Here is a 15,430-nt window from a genome sequence, read left to right on the forward strand (position 1 = left end):
GATACCTATGATGCTTTATAAATTAATGCCTCATATGTCAATTCAAAGCTTTCTTCAGTTCTATTTTCATTTTACGTCTTTCAGTTCTGTTCTTATCATGTCTTCTTTTGTTCCCAGATTATCATTTTATCAAGATAACCTAAACTGATGATGATAAAATGTGCTGAACTTCAGTCTTCAGTCCTTCTCTCTTCAGTGAAAAACATTAGCCTTTCTCCTCCTAAAGAATCATTTTTTCTCATCATACTAAAAAGCTATGTACCATATGCCTGAAACAGTGATCACAATCTTCAGGCTCAGGAAATCCACTAGCTTCTTTTAGCAGGAATACTATTTCAGTCAAATGGTGCAGCTTGAGACCTTAAATGCTAAACTCCAACTATAGTGAAGCCTTGATATTTGATAAAAACCAAATAATAAATAATAAATTCCACATAAGTCCTTGATAAATTTTCAATTAAAAGGTCTTTTACATTTTAAGACATTTATTATTGTAGCATAATGACAAATATATTAACTTTAAGTCAATCTGATAAATAAAACATTCTCCTTGTTTCTTGCATATGACAAATATTCCTTAAAATCTCAGCTTAAATGGTTTTATCATGGCTATGAAAAGTCATAACAAACCATGTCTCACTGTTGCTTGTTAAAATTAAATTGCATCAGTATTTTTAATAAAAAGTAGAAAATGTTCTTATGTTTTAATATTAACTTTTCTCATTGTGATTAATAAATACTGAGAAGGAATTAAATGACGTTCTCTCTCTGTTACATAATAGTTGGTACAATACTAATATCAATAAAGGCCACTGACTTTCTATCCATTAAAGTGAAATACTTGCAAGTTCTAAGATATTTTAAATAAAGATTTAAATATTTATGAGTAAATACTAGGTTATAAATTAACAACTGATTTTTGATAATCCTTAGCATCACTACAAAAAAAGAGAAAAACCATATCCCTCCAGTCTTTTGCAATTTTAAATACATGCCTCACTCAAGTTGGATTTTAATCCCACTGTACACTAATATCCCAAAGGATGAAATTCCTATTGCCGTAAAAGGGAGACCCATGTCCATACTGTCAATGAGAGTGGTAGCACAAGGAGATAATTTAACCTTGCTCTCCTAAAAGGGTGACTAAGATGGTTTTCAGGGATATGTGAAAGCTTTTGTATTTCTATTTTATATACCTAACTAGATCTATTGTTAAATCTTACTAATAACTTGAATAAGATAATATACATATATGATGCACAGGGCTAGAAATTTCATTTTAGTTTCCATTTTTGATGTGGAACACATCTTGTTGGGAAAAGAAAAAACCTAATTGGTAATATTATAAATGACATTGGCCAAAATTTTAAATTAGAAAAATAAGTACTTTTAAAAAGCTGTGTTTGACTCTGTGACCTGTATAACATACAGTGATGAGAGCAAATGAATTGTGTATTATGAACACACAGGATTTTCAGGGATAGAAATTAACCTTCTTTCTGTGACCAAGACCTAAAATTGTAAGCAATTATTTGGTGGCTTGCCAGAGGGTCACACTAGATGAGATTTAAATTATCAATAGTAAAAAATCATTACTGTAATTAAGCACATATAATTTGAAAAATCAAATTATTGCTATGTTTGAAAACACAGTCCCATATAATCATGATGCTCTAGATTTATTATTGGGATACACTATGGTTCCATAATTATATTCACAGGTTTTTTCTTTTTCAAAGTTCATAATCAAATATCTAACCATTTAATTTCCACCCCTGAAGAGCAAGTGAAAAGGAAAGAGGTCAGGAGAAGGCAAAAAAAAGAGTAAGTAAGTTTTAGGAAAACATTGGAAAAAAAATTGGGGGATATGAAAGAGGTAAGATTTATGATTTACAGATACAATGTTTTCCACTTACTCTTCACCCCCTTTTTCCCCTTTCTCTCCTTTTTGTATTGTTCCTTGAGTTTGGTAATTACTCCCTGGTCCACATTCCAAGCTTCAGGGATGAGACACTGGTCTTCCTTTTCTAAATAGAGTGAAACAAACGAAACAGCCTTTTTCAACAAGATATTGAACATTCAAAGTCAATTCACTGTTATGTCAATGAATGACATAACAATCATCTTCATATTATTACCAATTTTAAAGTTATTATTTATTCATCAGGTACATGTCACAAGAAATATAATATCCAAGAAACAGTAGTCAATTCTATTTCTTTGGTAATAATATTAAATTTCCCTTGAAACAGACATAGAAAAAAATTGCAACATGAGTGACTTTTAGTAAATTAAGCCTCAAAAGTCTACATTCAAGAAACTCTCATTTTCAGACTGTGATTAGGACTAACTCACAAAAAAAATTTCTTACTAATTTATGTAATGAAAAAAGATTATTAAGTATTTGTACAAAATAGTCTTCAATGGTCTTTTCATTTCAAAAATGCATTTCTGGCATGCATTTATCAGCAAATGACCATTTTTATTTTACAGGCTTTATAAATAGCACTTTGCAAACTTATTAATCAACCTGGCATTCAATAGTTAAAATGATTTAAGTGACCTGTTCATTTATAAATATTTAAAGCTGGAAACTGAGCTTCTAGGAGAAAAGAAATGCCACCATTAATTTTCACCTTTCAGGAGTAGAAAATTTTAAAAGCAAATATGTTACGTATTTTATACTTACTATAAAATAAATTACTATATACATATAACATTATGTAAGTGTTAGAACTCTCACCTGAACTCAAGACATATATCCACTTGCTTACTCTGTATTTCCATTAGGAACTCTAATCAAAACCAAACACACAAAACCAAACTCCCAATCTTTCCCATCCAATCTCTTCCATCTACAGGGTTCCCCATCTTATTTGAAAGCACTATCAATAACCTCAGGTATGCAGATGACACCACCCTTATGGCAGAAAGTGAAGAAGAACTAAAGAGCCTCTTGATGAAAGTGAAAGAGGAGAGTGAAAATGTTGGCTTAAAGCTCAACATTAAGAAAACGAAGATCATGACATCCGGTCCCATCACTTCATGGCAAATAGATGGGGAAAACAGTGGAAACAGTGACTGACTTTATTTCTGGGGGCTCCAAAATCACTGCAGATGGTGACTGCAGCCATGAAATTAAAAGACGCTTACTCCTTGGAAGGAAAGTTATGACCAACCTAGACAGCATATTAAAAAGCAGAGACATTGCTTTGTCAACAAAGGTCCATCTAGTCATGGCTATGGTTTTTCCAATAGTCATGTCTGGATATGAGAATTGGACTATAAAGAAAGCTAAGTGCTAAAGAATTGACGCTTTTGAACTGTGGTGCTGGAGAAGACTCTTGAGAGTCCCTTGGACTGCAAGGAGACCCAACCAGTCCATCCTAAAGGAAATCAGTCCTGGGTGTTCTTTGGAAGGACTGATGTTGAAGCTGAAACTCCAATACTTGGCCACCTGATGCGAAGAGCTGACTCATTTGAAAAGACCCTAATGTTGGGAAAGACTGAAGGCAGGAGGAAAAGGGGATGACAGAGGATGAGATAGTTAGATGGCATCACCGACTCAATGGATATGAGTTTGGGTAAACTTCAGGAGTTGGTGATGGACAGGGAGACCTGGCGTGCTGCGGTTCATGGGGTTTCAATGAATCAGACATGACTGAGCAACTGAACTGAACTATACTTTCATTTGATCAGATCAAAAACCTCCTTTTTTTCCAAACCCCACAACAAGTATTTCAGGAAATATTGTTTCTCTGCCTTTAAAACACATCCAGAATCTGAGCACTCCTCAGCATATCCACTACTTCTCTGACCTGTTTCTTGCTAGAATTACAGCAAATGTTTTCCCCTCTGTACTTCATGTCTACTGCCAACACTAATTGCCCTGGGTAGTCTATTCTCAACACAGTAGCCAAAGTGATGCTTTCAAACAAAAGTTGGATCATGCCACTCACCCTTCTGGCTCAACCATCCCATGGTTCTCCATCTCACCAGTGGTCTACACAGCTCCACTTGATCTGGTCACTTCCTACTACATTCCCCTCATCATTCTGCTCCAGTCACCCTAGCTTCCTTGAATTTCTCAAACATACCTGGATTACAACTATCTTAGGGCATATGTTCTAATTTTCTTCTTCTTGAACACGCTTTCCCTGGATACCATGTGGCTAACTCTCTCATCCATGCTGTCTCTCATTCAAATGTTACCCTCTCAATGCACCGTCCATGATCAATCTATCTTATATTGGAACCTATCCACTCCACCCGACCCAGTCCCCAGCACTCTCCATCCTACTTACTCTGTTCTACTTTTTCTATTTGCCATTGCATTTATCACATTCTGACTTACATGATAAACATCATTTATCATGTTTATCTCTTACTGCCTACATCCTCTTAGAAGAATGTAGGCCCACAGGGGTAGGGATCTTCATCTAAAAGACTTGGCACAAAGAAGGCACATAATCAGTATTTGTTAAATGATTGAAATAAGCCAAAATGAACTAGAATAATCAGAAATCTATTTTTAACAAGTTTCAGTCCACAGTTTAAAAAACAGATCACTGGGTCTCTGAACATAAAAACTCAACACTTTTATTCTACTATCAATAGTAGGAAGTCTCCTTTTTTCAGAAAAATCTAACAATCAAAAATGTAGATTTTCATCAATTACATCTTAATAATAAATTAAACTGAGTTAGATTTTAGATCCTAGAATGCCTTCAGCTTTTTAAAGTAAAAATTTAGCTATATCACACTCGTAACACCATACTGATAACAACAGTAACAGAAGATGATAGGAGAACTGTGGTAAACCAGAAGATGCCAGAGATGAGATATCTAAGTCCTTTACAAGGACTTCCCTGGCAGGCCAGTGTTAAGACTTTGTACTTCTACTGCAAGGAACACAGGTTTGATACCTGGCCAGGGAACTAAGATCCCACATGCCATGTGGCACAGCTAAAAAAAACTAAGAAAGAAAAGAAAAAATAATGAGATCTTCTGCTGTGTTCTCATACTCAATTTCCACAAAATCTAGATTTGCAAGTTCTACTGTTTAGGCAGAAACAGTCTATAAATTCAAATTATTTTCATGCTATACCACTTATGTTAAAAAAAAAAAAAGATAAGGAAGGTAAATAGCTGTACAACCTTCTTTAAACATCCTGGAAAAAAGGTCATGATAGTAAAAAGTCCATAGAATGTCCAAGATTTCAATACTTCAAGTGTTCAAGATTTCAAGTGTTCTTCAAGATGCTGCTTTCCTAGTAAAATATTAGTTTTGTTCATTTACATAACATCTCTGGTTGGATACAGCATTTCTCCTTACCCCAGTCTGACCCATCGCCTGCACTTCTGGAGTCATTGTCTCCTTCTTCTGATGTAACCAAGAAGTCAAACTCCTTTAGAGCTTCTTTTGTATCTCGATCTTCACTGCTATCGGGCAATACTTTCTTCCTAACAATCTAATGAGAAAAAGCATGCTCAATTAAAATATTGGAATATATTATGGAGTTAATTTAAATAAAGAAGACAATATCCCTTTACCCCTGAATGAGAAAACCCAATTATTATTTTCTTCAGAAAATACATCTTTGCTGTGTCAAGTAACTGTGATACCTATACAATTCAGTAGAAAACACAGATATCATTTTAAAATTTTTATATATTAAACATTTTAAAGCAGTAATTTAAACTTTGTTCAATGATGGCTTCTTCTAAATAAACAAATGGAATCACATATTGAAATCATTGGAATACAACACATGAATTTATATTACAGCAGATGAAAAATGTCCTTGACATACTGTATTATGAGAACCACAGTCAAATCTTACATTTCTGGGATGCAATCTGTACAAGGTGCAGATATTCTAATCTAACCAAATAAAGAAACACTTCAATACTGTAAGAATTTTTCAGAATATAACCATGATAAATTTTAAGTCTAGTACATCATTCCCTCACAAAATCTAAAATCACAAAAACCACAAACTCAGAAATGCATGCCACAACATTGAGAAGGTATTCTGTTCGAGGGACTGGGGGAGGGAGAGCTCTTCCCATTATTATTTCCACCATCCCAAGCTTCCATCAATTTCCTCTAATAACTGTCTATATATTCAATTTTTTCTTAAAATATTGATCTTTCAGAGATATACATAACTTAGATTTAATAACAAATCTAACAAGGACCATTATGTCTCATTTTCATATATTTAGAAATATCTCTGGAATCATTAGGTGAAAAAGTTAATCATGAGAAGAGAGAAGGAGATAGAAAGGAGGAAAATTATCCAGACTGTAATGCAAAGAACAATCAAACTTCAATATAGGACAAAGAGCCAGAAAGGACAATGAATATATGTGTCTTTTCTAACAAAATGCACTATTAATAGCCTGAACACAACCTTCAGCTATTAAGAGCTTTGTGCTTCTGTTATTTTCTTAGTTGAATCTATTTAACTATTTTTAATTAAGGGAACAAAGTAACATTTAAAAAACCTGTTTGTTCTACTAAACATTTTAATAGGATACTTTTCAGCCATTCTCTATATATATAGCACTGCAATCAGTCTTTTAAGTCCTGCTTACACATTGCTACATAGATTTTTTAAGTCTTTTGCCATAGAGTTATTAAACTGCAGCTGTGAAAATTAATGCATCATAAAAATTAGCAAAACTAATACAAAACTACTATAAAGGAACCAATTATTTATTCAGAAATATTTTTCTAAAAGAGAACTAGAAAAATCTTTGGGTCCAGCATTTAAATAGAATTAAATATGTTTACATTAGCTGTGCCTTCATGGCTTGGTCACAGAATTGCCATAATCAGCACTAACTGGAAGTCAGGATATTTATGAAATTGATTATTTAAAAAGAAATCAGTTTACAGGTAGGAATTTCTGTTAAGACCATACTTGATAGGAATAATAAACAGCTTATAGATTTTTAAATATTTAACATAATGACTAACGACAAAACTTAAAGCATTATAGTTATTATTTAACCACTGAGCTACAAGTAAAGTACTTTGACAGAAAAATAATATCTCAGTGCAATCATCCCATAGAAATCACAACTCAGCAAAAAATTTCCAAATGATTAGGACAGAGAAAAGTTATCATACAAGTTTCGGCATTTTATTTTACTACAGTCAGTTTAAACATATGTGATTACTACTTGTTTGAATAATAAAAAGAGGGAGTAACTTCTTCAAGTTCAAATAACATCCATGGCAGGGCTGTATTAGCAAGCACAACACTACCAAATAGTGGCCTGGGGAAATATTAATCTGGAAATAGTAAGTTGAGAGTCTCTGATGGAAGCAGAGGACTTAAATAGAAAAGAGAAGTTACACTTAGAAAGAAAGCACTTTATAGTTAAACATGTCATTTTCAAATGTAGTGTCTCATTTATTCCTTACAAAATTCTCTGGGGATAAGATGGGTACTTGTTATAAGCCCAATTTTACAAACTAAAAAACTAAGCCTGAAGGATTAAAAAGCACAGATAATTAGTGACAGAACTGAGACTTTAGCTCCAGGCCTAGAGTCTAGGTCCAGTCTGCTTTATTTATCCTTCCTTCCTTTCCTCTTCCCTCTTCTTAAATAAACGTGAAGGAGGAAATGTGAACACTCTCCTAAAAGCAAAGCATGCCCTCGTCTCCTACTTTAAATAAAGCAGAAGGAGGAGGAGGAAGAAGAAAGAGAAGGAGAAGAGGGAAAGAGAGAAGAGAGGAGAGAGGTTAAAAGGGGGGAGAGAGACTGGCATGAAAACAGAAATATAGACCAATGACACAAGATAGAAAGCCCAAAAATAAATCCATGCACCTATGGGTACCTTATTTTTGACAAAGGAGGCAAGAATATACAATGGGATAAAGACAGTCTCTTCAATAAATGGTGCTGGGAAAACTGGACAGTTACATGTAAAAGAATGAAATTAGAACATTCCTAACACTGTATACAAAGATAGACTTGAAATGGATTAAAGACCTAAATGTAAGACCAGAAACTATAAAACTCTTAGAGGAAAACATAGGGAGAACACTCAATGACATAAATCAAAGCAAGATCCTGTATGACCCACCTCCTAGAGTAAAGGAAAAAAAAACAAAAGTAAACAAGTGGGACCTGATTAAACTTAAAAGCTTTCTCACAGCAACGGAAACTATAAGCAAGGTGAAAAGACAACCCTCAGAATGGAAGAAAATAATAGCAAATGGAACAACTGACAAAGGATTAATTTCCAAAATATACAAGCAGCTCGTACAACTCAATGCCAGAAAAACAAATAATCCAATCAAAAAGTGGGAAAAAGACGTAAACAGACATTTCTCCAAAGAAGACATAGAGATGGCTAACAAACACATGAAAAGATGCTCAACATCGCTCATTATTAGAGAAATGCAAATCAAAACCACCATGAGATATCACCTCATTCCAGTCAGAATGGCCATCATCAAAAAGTCTACAAACAATAAATGCTGGAAAGAGTGTGGAGAAAAGGGAACACCCTTGCACTGTTGGTGGGAATGTAAATCAATATAGCCACTATGGAAGATGGTATGGAGATTCCTTAAAAAACTAGGAATAAAACCACCTTATGACCTAGCAATCCCACTCCTATGCATATACCCTGAGGAAACCAAAACTGAAAGAGACACATGTACCCCATTGTTCACTGCAGCACTACTTACAATATCTAGAACATGGAAGCAACCTAGATGTCCATCGACAGATGAATGGATAAAGAAGCTGTGGTACATATACACAATGGAATATTACTCAGCCATAAAAAGGAACGCATTTAAGTCAGTTCTAATGAGGTGGATGAACCTAGAACCTATCATACAGAGTGAAGTGAGTCAGAAAGAGAAAGATGAATACTGTATTCTAACACATGTATATAGAATCTAGAAAAATGGTACTGAAGAATTTATTTACAGGTCAACAATGGAGAAACAAACATAGAGACTAGACTCGATGGACATGGGGAGAGGGGAGGAGAGGGTGAGATGTATGGAAAGAATAACATGGAAACTTACATTCCATATGTAAAATAGATAGCCAAAAGGAATTTGCTGTATGGCTCAGGAAACTCAAACAGGGGCTCTGTATCAACCTAGAGGGGTGGGATGGGGAGGGAGATGGGAGGGAGTTTCAAAACGGAGGGGATATATGCATAACTATGGCTGATTCATGTTGAGGTTTGACAGAAAAGAGCAAAATTCTGTAAAGCAATTATCCTTCAATAAAATAAATTTTTAAAAAAGGAGGGGAAGAGAGATGTTAAAAAGAAGCGGACAGAACAAAGAAGGGATGAAAAGGGAGAAGCAACAACTTAGATGTACATCTTATTCCAGGACTCTATCATAGGAAAGTCAACAAACTCACAAAAATCTGAGCAAAACCACAGAAGAACCCTAAACATGTTTGGAGAAATCTAACGGGAGAGTTCCGAAAACGTGGAGTCCTTGCCTACCAAAGCAACCCTGACATGACAAACAAAACCCGCACCGTTTAGAGCTGATGCCAGTCACCATCAGGCACCATAATGGGTCTGTCAGTTCTATTGTCTTATAGCACCAAGAACAATGCATTGTTATAACACACATTTACCATATTCACTAACCCTATAAAAATGTTGAAATCTTTAATGAATTAACAAAAAGCTAAAGAATGAGGGTCTTGAGGAGAAAACTGCTATACTAAAAATATTCTTGAAGTCAAAACAAAAACTTTCAGATTAAATTTCCCCAAATTTAAGGAAAAATAAAAGGGTTTAAGTTGAAGGATTTGGATTTTTAAAGTCTGTACAATAGCCCCTAAAAATATTTATATCTGAGTTATTCAACTCACTGTTGAAGTATCAATGATGCTTTTCTCTCTTCCATCAATGTCATCATCTTCATCTTCATCACTGAAATCTGCAGCTGCACTTTCAAGGAATTTAAAATTATCCAGCACGGAGGCAGAATCTGTTAACTCGGATTTTCTGGTTTAAAACATATACATCTTGCTCAGTTAATTTTTTAAACTCAGCATAAGAATTAATCCATGATATACTGCACTGACTTCTGTTTATATTGAATTATAACCCCCCACCCCCAAATCACACTAGGATCTGCACTGATTCTTATCTATTACACTTCCATGGATTTTAACTGGAAAAGCAATATAGGAAGAAACTGGTTACTCTTTTAAAAGTGCTTTTTTATCATAACTACTACTTAGAACTACTTAGATTAATGGCAATCTAATACAAAGAACTCCTCCTTCTGATTTAGTAATATTTTGATTCTTAAGCCAACCAATGCATTTCTTTTTGAAATATTTTTATTATCTCTGCCTCTGTTTTTCTCTATCCTTTTTTCTCCTTCAACTCCTCCTCTTCCATAACTAAGAAAATAACTAGTAAATACAGAATTTTCTCCAATGCAATCTCATATTTCTAAACAGCTAAAAAGTTGAAAAAAGCAAATGTGTATATGAAGCTTACTAAAAACAGTATTTTAGTTAAACTAATATACTACTACAAAACGTTCCTATTGATGAATAAACCCTTAATCTTTGGAAATGATTAACTTTTCAAATATGTGAGATTTTAATTTAGCTCTCTCTAAAGAAATTCATCAATTTCCTAACGACCAGAATAGAATGACTGCTCTCCAGTTCATTAGGAAATGTTTTAGATAACAAGACATTTTCCTGAAAAGCGTTTAGCCAGAACTATGAACAAAATTCTCAAAACAGATAAATCTTAAATTTCAAATCTGCTGAGACCTATGTTTTTGTTCTTTTCTAACCTATTCTCCATCCCTACAGAAGTAAGATTCAGAATAACGCCTTTATCAGTTTCAAAAGACAGGTCAAGGCCAAAACACTAGAGTGGTCTTTCTTAAGCATCTTTATACTAATTTAAACTAATTCAATAGGTGAAAATATAACCAGGATTAATGCCCACACTATCTATGTCTTTAAGAGAAACAATCTACATCTTACATTTATGAAAACAAGTTATGTAATCTTAACTATTATTGAGCACATTTAAGAATGCTCCAATGACATTTGTTTACAAGACATATGTTTAAACCTTTACCTAAACCCCATAATTTTAGTTTATGCTCCAAATAACAGAAACTATGTTCTTACTAGAAAATGTACAGAGCTCAACTAAAACCATTTTTCCAGCCAGCCGAAACATGAGTTAAAATAAAGTAACATTTAAGTTTCAAAGAATCTTTGACTTTTTAATTTAAGAATTATGCCAATTTTTTTTTCAATAAAGAAGAATCTCCTTATTAAACTGTTCGCCTTCATTTTAAGCAGAATTCAATATAATTGTACGGTATATGGGCTTCCCTGGTGGCTCAGACAGTAAAGAATCTGCCTGCAATGCAAAAGACCTGGGTTTAATCCCTGGGTTGAGAAGATTCTGATGCAAAAAGCAAAATGAAATGTTCCTGCTACTAAATTTTTCACTTGTTCTATCAAGTAGAATATATATATATATATATATATATATATATATATATATATATATACACACTTGAAATAGATAATTTTCAAAATGAAGAGGAGTTACAGCATTATTAGATAAATGAAAATGGCTAAGAAAAGGTTTACATCAAAAGAATTAAGTATTTATATGATTTCTGGGTCACCAAGAATGCAAGTTCACTCTTACAGACTTGAAGTGAATTTCCAAATAAGATCTCTTATGAAGTTATAATAGTAAGAGGTGACTGAGCTTCAATGTATTAAAATTTATATTAAATCCATAAATTTCAAGCAAATAAAAATACCTTAAATAAAAATATTCTTAAAAGTCATAAATGATAACTCTAACCCCTGTGTATATCTTTTACCAAATAAAATTTTAAACTTTTTATTAAACTTTATCATTAAATTATTTTTGCAGTAGTACCTAGAAGTGCAAGTATTACACGTGTCACCCATAAGCCAAAAATATTAGTAAGAACTAAAACTACAGCCAAGCCACTTTCCAGACAAAATACTCACCCAATCATTGCTGTCTCTTTAACTTCGGCTTCTGTGCCATTTATAACTGAGTCCTGATTTTTGTCATCTTCCCTGTCAGTGACATCACTTGAAAAGCCCAACAAAGCTCGCACTCGTTTGGATTTCACATCTAGAATAGTATCTGTGTAACCCACCTCCTGTAGATACCTGCATGTGAAGAGAATCTTTACAATTCAGACATATTGGAATCAGTACTCTACTACTGGATATCTAAATAAAAACATTTCTTTAAATTTACTGTCTGTATAAGACTGGAGAGCACAGTACTATGCTAGTAAGACTCGCTAATAAATAATCTTCCAGCTGCAGATGGAGCTGTCTCTTGCAGTACCAGCCTCTATGGTCACTGAGAAAAACCAAAGAACTATACAATACACCATTCATTTATCTTAAGAAGAAGCTATTCCTTAATATATCTAATAGCACATTCTTTCTTCTAGGCAGGGCTGGAGTAAGCTCACTCTCAGATGCTACTGAATTACTATTTTATAATAGTAATGAGAATAACAAGTAGTGTTTTTACACTTTTGATGTTACAGTATCACTGGATCAACTGAGATCTAGAGAGAATGTTTCTAGCATATATAGCTTCCTACATGACATACAAAACCACGGGATATTCCAAACAAGTTACTTCTACAGAAGGGAAGCTCCTATCCTGAGACAACTCTGCAATAAAAATAAACCACAGTTCAATTGTAGGATGTGGGATGAGTGGGTGTACAGGGGTGTGTGTGCTGCAGAAAGGAGCAGCACAGAAAAGAAAGAATAGGTTTTGTATGGAGAGTTAAACATGGGTTCAAAACCCATTTCTTCCACTTTTTTCCTGTGTAGCATTAATTCTTCTGAACTTTAGCTTTCTTTCTCTTAAAAAAAAGAGTGCAGTGCCTGGCATACAAAAGGTGCTCAGTATCTATTAACAACAAAAGATGACCAAAAACGATCAAAAGTAGCAGTGGTAGGAACATGAAAAAGGCAAATGTTAATAATAAAGTCATTGATAAATGTAACAGAGAATATCAGACATTAAATTATACGTACATATCAAGTCTATGAAATGAAAGATAAAGATCAAAAAGATAAGCAGTCTAACATCACTTTAAGATCTGCTGTTAAGAGTTATTATTGCTCAAAGAGATATCTCACAAAAAGAAATGTGACCAAAATGGAGGAAGTTATCCTATCAAGTCAAGGTATTCATTTTCAATCCTACCCAGTATCTATAGAAAGGTTTTGATTAAAATTAGTAATCAGTTGATTCTTACAAACAAATACAAAAGAATTATGTTTTCTATTTTTAACAAGTAATATTTGATACATAACTCACTTTAGGAACAAAATCACATTACAAATACTGTTCCAGAAACTCTCATTCCATAAATAAACTGGTTTTACTAAATAGCTACTTCCTTATTCATCAATATTTGAGTTCAGTTCAGTCGCTGTCGTGTCTGACTCTTTGCGACACCATAAATTGCAGCACGCCAGGCCTCCCTGTCCATCACGAACTCCTGGAGTTCACTCAGACTCACGTCCATCAAGTCGGTGATGCTATCCAGCCAACTCATCCTCTGTCGTCCCCTTCTCCTCCTGCCCCCAATCCCTCCCAGCATCAGAGTCTTTTCCAATGAGTCAACTCTTCGCATGAGGTGGCCAAAGTACTGGAGTTTCAGCTTTAGCATCATTCCTTCCAAAGAAATCCCAGGGCTGATCTCCTTTAGGATGGACTGGTTGAATCTCCTTGCAGTCCAAGGGACTCTCAAGAGTTTTCTCCAACACCACAGTTCAAAAGCATCAATTCTTTGGCACTCATCTTTCTTCACAGTCCAACTCTCACATCCATACATGACTACTGGAAAAACCATAGCCTTGACTAGACGGACCTTTGTTGGCAAAGCAACGTCTCTGCTTTTCAATATGCTGTCTAGGTTGGTCATAACTTTTCTTCCAAGGAGTAAGCGTCTTTTAATTTCATGGCTGCAATCACCATCTGCAGTGATTTTGGAGCCCAAGAAAATAAAGTCTAACACTGTTTCCACTGTTTCCCCATCTATTTCCCATGAAGTGATGGAACCAGATGCCATGATCTTCGTTTTCTTAATGTGGAGCTTTAAGCCAACTTTTTCGCTCTCCTCTTTCACTTTCATCAAGAGGCTTTTTAGTTCCTCTTCACTTTCTGCCATAAGGGTGGTGTCATTTGCATATCTGAGGTTATTGATATTTCTCCCAGCAATCTTGATTCCAGCTTGTGCTTCTTCCAGCCCAGCGTTTCTCACGATGTACTCTGCATATACGTTAAATAAGCAGGGTGACAATGTACAGCCTTGACGTCCTCCTTTTCCTATTTGGAACCACTGTTGTTCCACATCCAGTTCTAACTGTTGCTTCCTGACCTGCATACAGGTTTCTCAACAGGCAGGTCAGATGTTCTGGTATTCCCATTCTTTCAGAATTTTCCACTAATATTTAGGTTGGTGCAAAAGTAATTGTGATTTTGCATTGTTGAACTTTGCCATTTGATACAGGAATACATTCTTAAATAAATGTGGCTATGTTATACATCATTTTAATGTGCATTTCACACCTTATGTTTTTTTGCTTTAATGACTTGGTACTTACTGCTTATATGTATTTTAGACTATGGAAATGATGTTAGACAAAAAGCAAATTCAAGCAATTTTTTTAAGTTCAAAATGGGTTGTAAAGCAGCAGAGACAACTCACAACATCAACAATGCATTTGGCCCAGGAAACTGCTAACAAATGTACAGTGCAATGGTGGTTCAAGAAGTTCTGCAAAGGAGAGGAGAGCTTTGAAGACGAGGAGCATAGTGGCCGGCCATCAGAAGTTAACAACAACCAACTGAGACCAACCATCAAAGCTGATCCTCTTACAACTACAGGAGAAGTTGCCAAAGAACTCAGCATCAACCATTCTACGGTCATTCGGCATTTGAAGCAAATTGGAAAGGTGAAAAAGCTTGATAAATGGGTGCCCTCAGAACAGAAAAAGAAAAAAAAAATTGTCATTTTGAAGTGTCATCATCTCTTATTCTATGAAACAATAACAAACCATTGCTTGATCGGATTGTGATATGCAATGAAAAGTGGATTTTATAGGACAACTGGCCATATTCATCTGACCTCTCGCCAACCAACTACCAATTCTTCAAGCAACTCAACAACTTTTTGCAGGGGAAATGCTTCCTCAACCAGCAAGAGACAGAAAATGTTTTCCAAGAGTTCATCAAATCTCGAGGCATGGATTTTTATGCTACAAGAATAAACAATCTTGTTTTTCATTGGTAAAAATGTGTTGATTTTAATGGTTCCTATTTTTATTAATAAAGATATGTTTGAGTCTAGTTATAATGA

General features: G+C 34.5%; 1 protein-coding gene across 1 annotated transcript in view; it reads right to left on the reverse strand.

Moving 5' to 3' along the window:
* Window positions 1-15,430, reverse strand: part of STRN (striatin) — a 105,527-nt gene that overhangs the window by 33,472 nt on the left and 56,625 nt on the right. Inside the window, exons 5-8 of the mRNA XM_040224631.1 lie at window positions 12,036-12,203; window positions 9,873-10,008; window positions 5,336-5,471; window positions 1,917-2,027 (exon numbers count right to left, since the gene is read on the reverse strand). Coding sequence (XP_040080565.1) covers window positions 1,917-2,027; window positions 5,336-5,471; window positions 9,873-10,008; window positions 12,036-12,203 — 551 coding nt within the window. The remainder of the gene's footprint in view (window positions 1-1,916; window positions 2,028-5,335; window positions 5,472-9,872; window positions 10,009-12,035; window positions 12,204-15,430) is intronic.

This window comes from Oryx dammah, unplaced genomic scaffold, assembly GCF_014754425.2.
Source record: "Oryx dammah isolate SB20612 unplaced genomic scaffold, SCBI_Odam_1.1 HiC_scaffold_25, whole genome shotgun sequence".
Taxonomy (NCBI): domain Eukaryota; kingdom Metazoa; phylum Chordata; class Mammalia; order Artiodactyla; family Bovidae; genus Oryx; species Oryx dammah.